Source organism: Melitaea cinxia, chromosome 22, assembly GCF_905220565.1.
Source record: "Melitaea cinxia chromosome 22, ilMelCinx1.1, whole genome shotgun sequence".
NCBI lineage: Eukaryota > Metazoa > Arthropoda > Insecta > Lepidoptera > Nymphalidae > Melitaea > Melitaea cinxia.
The window spans coordinates 9,662,159-9,676,340 of NC_059415.1; the positions used below are offsets into that span (position 1 = coordinate 9,662,159).

General features: G+C 34.0%; 1 protein-coding gene across 1 annotated transcript; it reads right to left on the bottom strand.

Moving 5' to 3' along the window:
- Window positions 1–6,735: 6,735 nt before the first annotated feature.
- LOC123664503 (serine protease inhibitor 2.1-like) lies at window positions 6,736–8,208 on the bottom strand. The gene has a single exon (XM_045599041.1). It carries the CDS (start codon window positions 8,166–8,168, stop codon window positions 6,978–6,980), a length of 1,191 nt encoding a protein of 396 aa, XP_045454997.1. The 5' UTR covers window positions 8,169–8,208; the 3' UTR covers window positions 6,736–6,977.
- Window positions 8,209–14,182: the final 5,974 nt, after the last annotated feature.

Consider the following 14,182-nt stretch of genomic DNA (forward strand, 5'->3'; position numbering starts at 1 on the left):
GTCGGTAAATTTTTTCTTCAATTTCAAATCAACTCACGTATAAATACTTTTTTGTAATTTCGTAAAGTGATAATTATTATACTTATTTAGAGCGAATTATTCGCACGGGTAAAGCTAGTATATATTAATAATTTCAAACTCTAAGGTTAAGATGTTTGCCTCCCTTTTTAGAAAAAAACCTCGCAATTACTCCACATAAATTATATATCATTTTATAGATAATTAATTGCTCTACCGGCGTCCACAACTAAAAAAAATAGTATTGTTTTAATTTTTGTAAATTAATCATCATGTATAATTATATATGACGGCTTTAATTTTGAAACAACGCCAACGTCAACATGATTGACAATTATTATACTTACTTATTACTATACTTACTACTTACACGGGCTTGTGCACGCGGCTAGTAAGTATAATAGTTGTCACCGTCGCCCGCGTTGAAATTAGTATGTCACAAAGTTTTGCCGGCAAACTTCCAGTGAAACTCTCATCAAAATCGGCTTAGCCGTTCGTAAACCTTCCTCTTGCCAATGGTGGAGCCCTCTACAATGGTGAAACCTCATAAAAATCCGTTCAATAAATTTTGAACGAATCGATCACATACACTTTTGGGGACTTTGTTTATAATACACTAACTGTTGCCCGCGATTACATCCTCGTGGTTATGAAGATATGTATTACTATTGTTTAAAAGATGTTTAACGCAAATTATTTTTTTATTTCAGTCACTTGAAATGCTTATCAAACTGAGTAACTTTTTAAAAGGCACAATTTAGTATAATTTAATAGTTATTTTTATAAAACCTCTCTATACACCACATTTTTAGTTTTATTATCAGGCTGCAGGATAAATAACCTATCAGGCGAACTTATAGCTGCTGTATATATTTCATACAAACTATCAACCCCAATTCAATCCCCTAAGCGATGGAATATCGTAAAATCCGTTGTTAGCGGACGTCTGCTAACTATAATCTACATCCCTGCCAAACTTTATCTTTGTCCAACCTGGATGGATAGACCATCCAGCAGTTTTTGAGTTCTCGTGATGCCGTTGTTCTCTTATATATATATATATATATATATATATATATATATATATAGGTGCTGTGTGGCTACGGCACTAAAGAATTTAGCCACCCCCTCTCTTCCCGTGGGTGTCGTAAAAGGCGACTAAGGTATAACAAGGTTCCACAACCACCTTGGAACTTAAGAAGCCGACCGATGGCGGGATAACCATCCAACTGCTGGCTTTGAAATACACAGGCCGAAGACGGGCAGCAGCGTCTTCGGTGCGACAAAGCCAGTACTGCGGTCACCAACCCGCCTGCCCAGCGTGGTGACTATGGGCAAAACACATGAGTTCACGTTATTTTTGGCGTAAACTTGTGGAGGCCTATGTCCAGCAGTGGACTGTATAGGCTGTAATGTAGTATATATATAGATTACGATGCATTATTTGGACACCTCACCATCTATAGAGCATATATTTTAAGTTTCAAGTCTCTTACTTCAAAAACATAAGACTTTCATACAAACTTCCGACCCCCGTTTTATCCCCTTAGGAGTCAGTTTTCGTAAAATCAGTTCTTAGCGGATGTTTACGCCCCATAAGGAACCTACCTGCCAAATTTCAAGTTTGTAGCTGTTATAGTTTCGGAGGTTTCGTGATGAGTGTGTCAACCTACCATCCCCCGTTTTAACTTCAAAAGAGAGTTGATTTCTAAAGATACATTATTTGGTCACCTTTCTATCATCTATAGAGCATACATTTTAAATTTCAAGTCTCTTACTTCAAAAACATAGGACTTTCATACAAACTTCCAACCCCCGTTTTATCCTTTTAAGGGTCGAGTTTCATAAAATCAGCTCTTAGCGGATGTTTACACCTTAAAAGGAGCCTATTTGCCAAATTTCAAGTTTGTAGGTGATATAGTTTCGGAGATTTCGTGAGGAGTGAGTAAACCTACCATCCCCCGTTTGAACCCCAAAAGGGAGTTGATTTCTAAAGACACATTATTTGGGCACCTTCTCATCATCTATATGGCATACATTTTAAATTTCAAGTCTCTTACTTCAAAAACATAGGACTTTCATACAAACTTCCAACCCCCGTTTTATCCTTTTAAGGGTCGAGTTTCATAAAATCAGCTCTTAGCGGATGTTTACACCCTAAAAGGAGCCTATTTGCCAAATTTCAAGTTTGTAGGTGATATAGTTTCGGAGATTTCGTGATGAGTGAGTAAACCTATCATCCCCCGTTTGAACCCCAAAAGGGAGTTGATTTCTAAAGACACATTATTTGGGCACCTTCTCATCATCTATATGGCATACATTTTAAATTTCAAGTCTCTTACTTCAAAAACATGGGACTTTCACACAAACTTTCAACCCCCGTTTAACCCCTTTAAGGGTCGAATTTTGTAAAATCCGTTCTTAGCGGATGTCTACGCCCTATAAGGAGCCTTCCTGCCAAGTTTCAAGTTTATAGCTATTATAGTTTCGGAGATTTCGCGATGAGTGAGTCAGCCTACCATCCCCCGTTTTAACCCCAAAAGGGAGTTAATTTCTAAAGATACATTATTTGGACACCTTTTCATCATCTATAAAGCTTACATTTTAAATTTCAAGTCTCTTAATTCAAAAACATAGGACTTTCATACAAACTTCCAATCCCCGTTTTACCCCCTTAGGGGTCGAGTCTCGTAAAATCCGTTATTAGCGGATGTTTACGCCCCATAAGGAACCCACCTGCCAAATTTCAAGTTTGTAGCTGTTATAGTTTCGGAGGTTTCGTCATCACGAACCTACCTACCTGTGTCAACCTACCATCCCCCGTTTTAACCCCAAAAAGGAGTTGATTTCTAAAGATAAATTATTTGGTCACCTTTCTACCATCTATAGAGCATACATTTTAAATTTCAAGTCTCTTACTTCAAAAACATAGGACTTTCATACAAACTTCTCACTTCTCAACTTTCTTACAACTTAGGAGTCGGTTTTCGTAAAATCAGTTCTTAGCGGATGTTTACGCCCCATAAGGAACCTACCTGCCAAATTTCAAGTTTGTAGGTGTTATAGTTTCGGAGACTTCGTGATGAGTGAGTGACCTTTCGCTTTTAATATATTATAGAAGATTATAGATAGATTATAGATAGATTATAGATTTAGTGCGAATATTGGTAGTTATATTTTATAGCATGCTTTTATTCTTTGAAAGGTAACTAAGCTATCTAAATAATAGTGTATTATTAAATATTGTTCACTGTTAAATGGTAAATTTATTATTATAGTATATATTTACTTGGCTTATCATTTGTAAATCTACATTTCTTGCAAATAAATGATTTATCGTTATCTTTATTATGTATAATAAAATAAATAAAAAGAAGAGATATTATTTCTTCTTTGATTTTTTGTCACTATGCAATGATTTTTTTTAGGCAATATTTGAAAGAGGATATCAATTACAGTATGATAGGGATGTACATAAGTACATAAACATATTATAATAAATACATATTATTAATGCGTAAAACAATAATATTTATGTTGCCATTCATGACGTTAAAATTATTGTTGGTACAATATTTATTTTGCACTGGAATATTTTTCAAACTATTTATTTTACCTATATACAGTTATCGCTCCGCATATTATTAGTTGTATTATAAATAAGTAAACACTTCACATTCAACGGCCCACAATACGATTTGTTTTTGTGTCGGGGGTCCGGAAACACACACAATACTCAAGCACAAATGCCTAGACCACGGCAACATCTATGTGGCCAAGCTGTCGTGAGCGGAGATCGAAACCGCGACCGCCAGCGCAACAGCCAGTGCTGTGATCGCTGTACCAACGTGTCGTCTTTTAAACAGTCGCTTTTATATTAATAGATTACTTTAATTTTTAACCGACTTTCAAAAAAGGAGGAGGTCCTCAATTCGACTGTATTTTTTTTATGTATGTTACATCAGAACTTTTGACCGTGTGGACCGATTTCGACAATTTTTTTTTAAATCGAAAGGTGGTGTGTGTCAATTGGTCCCATTTAAATTTATTTGAGATCTAACAACTACTTTTCGAGTTATATCTAATAATGCGTTTTTACTTGACGCTTTTTTCGTCGACCTACGTTGTATTATACCGCATAACTTTCTACTGGATGTACCGATTTTGATAATTCTTTTTTTGTTGGAAAGTAGATATCCCTAGTTTAGTACCATGATAAGAAAACCAGGATCTGATGATGGGATCCCAGAGAAATCGAGGGAAACTCTTGAAAATCCGCAATAACTTTTTACCGGGTGTACCGATTTTAATAACTTTTAATTTAATCGAAATCTGATGTTTGTCATGTGGTCACATATAAATTTTATTGAGATCTGATAACTACTTTTTGAGTAATCTTTGATAACGCGTAGTTACTTGACTATTTTTTCGTCGATCTACGTTTATTACTCGTCGATGTAATTGAAGTCGGTTTTTTTTTGTTTGCGAGCAAACACAATTATTTTTTATATATTACTTATCTGTAATAATTATATATGAGCGCCATCTGTGGGATAATGGTAGTACTTTATAAAAATTATCCAATTATTCCTTGATAAATTCTTTGAAATTATTACGTATCGAAAAAGAAAATAAAAAATCGGATATTTTGCTTCATTCAATTGTTTCAATATTTATAAACATAAAGTTCCCTCACTTTTACTCTAAGAGGGTCCGCTGGCTATCCTAGTCTTTTTCATAGTGTTATTCGGTACATTAAGCTTAATTATTTTAAACGAGTAGGTCTTTAATTTACCCTGACATGATATAACTTTTTTCCCTTAGAATAGATTTTTTTTCACACCAACGGTATTCAGTAAAGTTTGACTTGATTTTTACATCAACCATGGTAACGGGAATCTTCCCGTGATCGTGGTTCGAGATCGTGACAAAACTAGAGCTGTTGCAAAAAAAACAACTTATAATCAGTACCTACTTAAGTATTTGTGAGTCGAAATCATTCAAATTGTTGGAAAAAATATTGACTAGTAATTAAATGCGATTAAAATAATTGGAACTAATTGTTATTAATTCATATAACGATTAACGCGTTTATTGTTTGAAACTAAATAAAGTATCATTAATCGAAGATTGGAAATAGTCGCCATTTTTTTTTCAATTTTATCTATGTGCCTAATGTACTTAAGCCATGTCTTTTATGTTATTTAAACAATAAGATGTAAAAGGATATCACTTTAGTCTATCGCAGTCCACTGCTGGACATAGGTTTCCACAATTTCGCGCCAAAAATGATATTAACTCATATCTGTTGCCCATAGTCACCACGCTGGGCAGGTGGGTTGGTGACCGCAGGGCCGGCTTTGTCGCACCGAAGACGCTGCTCCCCGTCTTCGGCCTGTGTATTTCAAAGCCAGCAGTTGGATGGTTATCCCGCCGTTGGTCGGCGTTTTTAAGTTCCAAGGTGATAAAAAATTAATTGAGAGTGGAGGTTTCTTGTGATACCCACTTGAAACTTTTATTTGAGACTTTTTGGGATAATACCTCATAGTTTTTTACTGGGTGTACCGATATTGATGATTTTTTTTTATTCGAAAGCTGGTTCTTGTTGTGTGGCCTGATTTTAATACAATATTTCTTTCAGATGTTTCTACCTGTAAATTAAATTATTTGGATTTACCAGGTTTTAAAGGCTGATCACTGGAAATAAAATGGGGTTCGATATTCGTTTCCAGAGGGAAATAATAAACATAGTATGTATGAATATTAAATGTTGTTTACAATTTAAGTATTGTTGAAAAAGTCGGGTAGCATTGGGAAAACCCACACTTCGGTAGGTGATATTTATATTTGTATAATATAAAATATATGAAACCCGGCGGACGAGTTTTGCTGCTGATAAAACTAGTTTTGTAAATACAAGTCTTTAGGTATAAAATGCAGTTAGCTTAATGACGTCAATATTTTGATTGGTTTTATATTATAACTTTAATTAGGCATAACAATAATTGTGTTTGCTGGCAAACGAAAAAAGACCGACTTCAATTACATCGACGAGTAATACAACAACGTAGGTAGACGAAAAAATAGTCAAGTAAATACGCATTATCAAAGATTACTCCAAAAGTTGTTATCAGATCTCGATGAAATTTAAATGTAACTACATGATAAACATCGGCTTTCGATTAAATTAAAAATCTATCTTTTTCAACAAAAAAAAAGAATTATCAAAATCGGTTCATAAACGACGAAGTTATCCCCGAACATACATACATTGTCTGATTGTTGATTTGTTAGTCACTGAGAGTTGCCTATCACATCAGCCTGTAATACCCCACTACTGGGCAAAGGGCTCTTTCCCTATGTAGGAGAAGGATTTGAGCATAATCCAACCAACGCTGCTCCAATGCGGGTTGGCGGATATATTCCCTACTAAGAGTAATGATCGCTATCAGGTGTACATGATAACAACCAGGACGGACGGCGGCGATGGCCAATACAAATGTTTGTCGTGTGCGGTGATCGAACCCGCAACCGCCAGTGCAACAGGTACAATCCATGGCTGTGACCGCTGCGCCAACGCGGCGTCTGTTGTCGGCGAGAGTTGGCTGCGACGTAATAAAATTCAGATTTTTTTTTAGCTAATTTGTTACATTTGAAATATTTTTATATGTATTCTTAAAATAACAAATACAAGATCTGTAAAAAAACAACGATACATAAATGTCCTTATTTATTTTCCTTAAACATTGGTTATAATTTAAACGTTTTTTATAATGTCATATAGGTACAAGATTTTAAGAACAAAATCACAGTTCCTTCGTTTGAAATATAGTTCTGAGGTACGACGTTCACAATTAAATAACCTATCAGACGTTATTCCACAGGTAATAATAATAACATTTATTTATAGAAATTACTTAACAAAAAGTTTTAATACACACTAAAATTTAAAAAAAGAATCAGAAAATACTCGGTTTCGAATAGATTCCACTAAAGATAATAGTTGTAGTGGATTTTTCAATTACGAAGTAGATGAATGGACGGTTTGCTTCGATGGTAGGTGTCGATATACGATCGCTAAAGTAAGCAGATGTTGCTGCAGACGCGACTGTACCTGATTCCGTGACCTCGATATCTGCCTTGTGTACAATAGCGGAGATGTATAATTCATTCTTAGAAACTTTTTCAAATTTAGCTAATTTCGGATTGAATATATCTGTCACTCCCATACTGTTCAATGGTTTGTTTAATACAACGTTTGTGCTGATCTTGAAACGTGGCAATTTTACATCGACGTCTTCTATTCCAAACTCCTTTACGTCACTTTCAAGTTTCGCGAATATATCCTTTAGTGTAACCACAGATAACTTTTGGTACACTTCAGCAACATTTATTTTAGGGTAGGGCAAGATAATAAGCATGCTATATTTGTTGTCATTTCCATAGGGTAACTCCACAACACTGGCGCTTATCGCTTGTAAATTTGAGTAAGGTAACATCGCTCTCTGGTACATCATTTTCACTTGTCCAATTTCTTTTTTATTTTCGTCGTAAAACTTCTCCACTGTGGTATCTGATTCATTGAAAGGTGAGGACCAAAGACCTTTAAACGATATAACGTTTGTCACAATCATCCTGGACTTCTCAAAGTCATCGGACCTCAGAACATTTGAAACTGTTGCCCCGGAACTCTCAATCGCTGTGTTCGCGATGCGAGCTGCCGATTTTGGATTTGTAAAATCGAGTTCGATTAACATCGCACCGAAATTGGATGTCAATGCTCTCTTAAAATCAGGGTAAATGGCGAATCCTTTGTCTGTAAAAACGAAATTTTTACTTGTTAATTGTACTCCCTGAGTCTTCGGTTCGAGCACAATTTTCGTTAGGTTCTTGTAACCATCTAGTATAGTGTTTTGATTCTTGGGTAATAAAAATGCCCTTGCTAATTGAGATCTGCTTCTTCCGGTTGCCCCAAGTGCGACGCCCGTCATCAAAGTCCAAATTCCAAACGGGGATATGACTACATGGCCATCTGTTTCTAATTGGGTGTGATGTAGGAGTTCTATACTAAAATTTCTCGGTCTTCCACTAAATTCTACTTCTGCGTAACACGAGGCGATAGTTAATATAAAAAGTATTATGCACTTCATATTGACGTTCGCGTTACCCGCTACTTCGAAAAATACTAAAGCTTATACGAGTGAGTAATCCTGTATGAATACAAAAACAAGTTTATTGCCATTAGTTCGTTCCGTCTCTTTTTCTCTGTGGCGAAGACGATCATACATATACCTGATACAATAGTTACTGTTTTTTTATTGTCCGTGTTTTTTTAGGTATATATTTAAATATTTTATTTCGTATTACTGGATATTTCTAGTAAGGTATTTCAATATTTGAACCCCTTATTTGATGATTTGGTACTAACTAATTTGTTTAAATGTCAAGAATTATAAGTCACATTTCAAATATTAGCAAAGTTGATATTTAAACACTCATAAGTGTAAAGTACCTGGGTGACCGAGCTTAGCTCGGTATTTTTAGTGAATCGTTTTTTGGAAATCATATTTAAATACGAATTTCATATTTAAAAAATATGAATAATATTTTTTTACCGAAAAAAATAAAAAATTAAAATAAACATAAAAAATAAAAAAATAATTAAAAAATAATAATGATAAAATATGAATAATATTTTTCGACTTTATTGACATAATAATAAAAAACAATAACTGATGGCTATTTAAATAAAAAATAATGAGTGCAATTAAAAAATATATATATTCGATTTGGAAATTTGAGTTTTTGAGCCGTGGTCTTTTCGGTCGATCGCGACCGACCGAGTTCTACAACTTTATTGACATGTGCGAAATTTACCTTCGTATTCTAACGATATTGTAACCATTGTCTAAAAACTGGGATAAAACGACATTTTCTAAAAATGAATCCTAGCTAGATTTATTTATCTTATAATAAACACACACGGTCGTTTGTTCCTAAAGTAATCAAATTAATGCTTGTGTAATAGGTAACAGCTGACTGTTATAGCTATTTTTATATATATAGAAATAAAATACATGTAAATACAAATATTACACAAAGACCGGCGGGTGTCGAACCCATAACCCTCGGACCAGAAAGCTGGGCCACTACAAACTGAACCAACGGGTTAGTCACTGCGACAACGGGCTAGTCAAGTCACAATACAGCTCGATTGCATAAACAGCAGCCTAATTTTGAAATTCGTATGGCTCCTTTAAAGTTTTGCTATAAGCAAGGATCCAACCCATGACGGTGTGACGGCAAGCGCAAGGGTAAGTGCAGTAACCGCTACGCCATCACGTCGTCACTAATCAAATAGCACTCACAATCAAATCATATGACCACTTTTAAGCCGTACAATTATATTTTACACGTACCGTTGAATTATTATACTCATTAAAATTCATCAATAATGAGTTTTAATGACTCAATTAACGGTGAAAAATAACTGCGTTTTATTGTGAAATATACCTATCGCATATAATGTGAGGTCCTTAACATAATAACACAATTTCATTTCATGACTACCTAAATAAACACAAAGGTAATAATTAAAACGTAAGTAGACGTAATAATAGTCACGTAAATACGCGTTATCAACTCTTCAGCCTGTAATATGCTGAGCATAGGCCTTTTTCCCCATGTAGGAGAAGGATTAGAGTTTAATCTACCACGCTGCTCCAATGCGGGTTGGCAGATATATTCCCTACTATGAGCAACGATCGCTATCAAGTGTACATGATAACAACCGGGACCGACGGCTCAACGTGCTCTTCGAGGCACGGTGGGAAGACCCACAAGGACGGTACAAACACCCAGACCACGGTAAACATTTGTATGGCCTATACAAATGTTTGTCATGTGCGGGGATCGAACCCGCATTAACCGTCAGTGCAATTGTCACAAACCAGCGCTGTGACTGTTGCAAAACTTTACATCAGCTTTCGATTAAAATAAGGATCATCAAAATCGGTATACCCGCTGAAAAGTTATGCGGTTATAGTACAACGTAGATCGAAAAAAAATTGTGAAGTAGATTCGAATTATTAGATGTAACTCGAAATGTACTTGTTAGATCTCAATTAAGACCTCTGTTTTTGGACGTCGGTTATATATAGTTATAAATTTACACACATTAATAAAATACATTCGAATTGAGAAGCTTCTCGTTTTTTGAAGTCGGTTCGAAATTGCCCTCGATCATCGAGTAATCGAAACTTATTTGCTTTAATTTTGAATGTAATGTCTCCCACTCGTAAAACGTTTCCGAGCACACCAACGCTCTGATATGTTTATATTATGATAACGATTGCAAATAGTGCTGCAAATTGCAAGACTATTGCAGGCGAATGTATAATATAAGAACACAATTGTTTTGAGTTTCCTGAGTTCACTACAATCATGTACTTAATCAGGGCCGGATTTAGAGATCTGGAGGCCTCGGGGCAGCAAAGGAGTGGAGGCCCCTGGACCCCAAACTATTTTCCAAATAAAATGGTCATTTTTGTTTCAGTCGAGGAGGCCTCGGGAATGTAGCCCCGGTTGCCCTCCCCTAAATCCGGCCCTGTACTTAATACGTTGTAAACTGTAGATATTTAAAGCTTAACCAAGTCTCTATTGGGGTTGACGATATTACAAAGTGACCACGCACACTTAGAAAAATAATAATAATAAATGCATTATTGAGGTGCTTAAAGATTTGTTAAGGATGGGTGCTCGATTGAAAAAGTACCTTGACATTTCACAGGATAATTCAGTTTTTAAATAAAATAGTGTTGCTTTGATGAGGTAAGTAGCCAAAACTCCTAGAGATACGTGTTGTTGGCAGTAGGAGTAGGGTCGGAAATGCGATTGGGATGCTTCTGGAATTGCAGATGCTACTATAAAGGGATTGAAACAACACTGTGGAGTAACGCTGAAAGTTTACTGAGAATGTGCTTTTAGCTGTTTATATAAGACGTTGTTTAGCACAGCAGTGGGATGATACAGGCTGAATGCATGCATGCATAACACGTTTGAGTAATATTATACCGTATACGAGCATTTTTACTGTGTTGGTACGAATAGTAAGGGCCAATTTATGTTCTGCTGTTAGTTTTATTATTTAATTATTTATAACTAATCGATTATTATTGATTCATTCATAAAAATTTCATTTTAATTTTTAAATATTACGGTAGTTGTTTTTAAGGGCTAAACTCCAGTTGCATGCCAGAGTTGATAAACATATTTTATTAAAACATTAGTACTTATAATGTATTATATTACACCACAGAAATTATGAAAAATATAAAGTCATACTAACAATATCTCATGAACCTTAACGAATTGCATAGTATTAAAAATTTGTATTTCATTATTTTACCACGTACAACGATTTAAGATTATTACCGCAGCGAAGGCCTTGCAGATAGTAGCAGGCCTGCGATTACTCATAATATTTATTTTATCTCAAAAAACGTTAAAAGTTTATAATATTTAAATAATTATATGGCGTTAAATAATTTTATTTCATTTATGATCAAAATTATTAAAGTGAAACTTTTATATTATCGCCCCAAAAATTTTCGTTCATCTATCGCGTGTCGCATGTCGCATGTTTTCCGCGGTATTTGTGTTTTTTGATCTGTGCCAATGTTTGATTGGCACAGTTTGGAGTGATCCTGCTTTCTGTTCCGTTGTGGCTTCGATTCCCACCCTGAGTCTGGGTGTAATATATATACTTATTTATATATGTATTATTTATATGTATGTTTGTCGAGGGAAAGGAAGAAGTAGCTATACCAGTCGGCTGTTGCCTATAGCACAGGCATTAGGTTGTTTACTTTAGAAACAGATGACCGTGTGTGTATGTTATAAATATTCATTTATTTATTATTATTTTTTTAATTTTAAACGCCTACAATGATAAACCTTTAAATATTTTACCTATTTCTAGCAGTAGGACGTTACATGTTGAATCATTAAATCAACATGTCTATGTATGTGTAGATTGTCCAGAGCAGGTAGTGTACCTACTTTTTAGCTCCTGATGATGCAGAATTCCACAGACTTCAAAAAACGGCTGACTTTTATTGAAGATTAAGATAATCAAACCTTTATTTCAACGCGGCAAACTACCAGGCATTTCCAAGTTAGGTTAAAAGCACCATCCTCTGGGCATATAATGACGGATGCATTCCTTCCTAAGTACATTGAATACTGCGCTTTTTAGCTTAGATTTCTGATACTGAATTTTTTTTAGAAGATATTTAATGTATAGGTGTAATGTAAATTTAGAAATAAAAACAAGCAATAAAATAAAATAAAATGTAGCTTCAATGACTTAAGTCAATGTACGAGTATTCCTCGTTAGTAAATGTATCATCAGTAAATGTAGCATTCATTAGTAAATGTAGCAATCATTAGAAAATGTAACTATTATTTGTAAAATGATAACGAACTAACTTCTTTTACTTAAAACGATTTATAAAATAAAAATAAAATAATTAAAAAAAAAAAACAAAAAACCCGCCTGCGTGAAGAACAACTAATAGAAAAACAACTGAAAAAGCCTGGAACAAGATAAAAATTCAATATGCACACAAAGTCAGCGAAATAAATAGAAACAATATCAAACATTTTGTGCTGTACTTTATGCAACGTCGTAGATAACATGCAGTCGGAGACATGCACAAAGAGAGAATGATTTGACATATCCTTCAATTTCATGCCTTACGATTAATATATTATTTACGTTTTGTCGGATTTTTCTAATTTTTTAATAGCAACAGAAATATGGCCAGTCCCTACGATAAAATAAATAAGGTATTAACTATTTATCGATATTTAATTTGGATATATATTTGAAGAATCCTGAATTAAGAAGAACATTAAGTAGTGGTAGCATTATAAAATTATATTTTTAGTTTTATGTAGTAATAGTAAGGTCATTTCAATAACACAGATAAGTTCAAATACCTTGTTTAAATTAATTGTTTTATGCAGAGTTTATAACTTTATTTTCAGTAGACTTCCTACAGGCCTATCATATTTTTTCTTCTTTTTCGGATACTAAGCGAATATCTATTTTCTTTAACTTTATTCAATCAATTTACAGCTTTTTTATTTAAGGTTACAACAAATATAAATTCCAGTTTGATTAATTAATTAATATTTAGAATTATTGACCTTCACTAGTGCCAATATACGACTTATGATTTCACCCAAATTTAAGTTAGTAATTTTGACTATTTTTTGTAATCAACCTACGTAAACATGAGTAGCTCTGACAAACGAAGGGATAGAAATAATTTTGAGTGCCGATTAAAAAATTAAAGTTACCCTAACAATAAAAAAGTGTATTTAGTTTCAATTTTTATTAACAAAAACACTTAAAATTACACTTATTATCTACAGTCTTTACTTATAAGAATAATAAATGCTTCTAAAACATGTTTCAAGTCGAATTATCATGTAACACAATCGTCATTTCGGGAATGTCTAGGGATGCATAACACGGTTTCATTATGTTCACATATTTACAGTTTACCTTGGCAGAGGTAATTTTGAAAACTAGTCATGCCCACTTTTCCACCATTCCACCTACGACAAGATTTAAAAGGTAATTTTATTCTATAAGCCATTTTTTATTGTGATAAAAATTAGGACAATTTTTTTAGTGATATACATTGTAAATTAGACTTGGTTTGAAAGGATTTAAAGTAATTTTTATTATTAATGAAAAATTGAATATTTTTTCTTTTCTAATGCTTAAGCGAATATCACTTATTATAACCAAACAATTTTTTCCGTTGACACAACGTAATAACTTTACAGCAACCATGGTCACCGTAGTTGACTATGGTTGCTGTAAAGTAATCGAAACGTCGGGCATCTAAGAAACTTCATAAATCGTGATAAAATCTAAAAAGGTTTTTTCATTATAAAAATTTAAATATTTGGTCTGGCCAATTTTAAATATTACTTTCTTATATAATTGCTTAGTTACGTGTCAACATATCTGATGGCTGGCATATATACCGCCTTCATCGGTTTTTTAAGCTGTTTTATTATGAACACGACATATTAAAATTTAACTGTTAAAACCAAATAGAAAATAAAATCGTAGCGTAAAGAATTA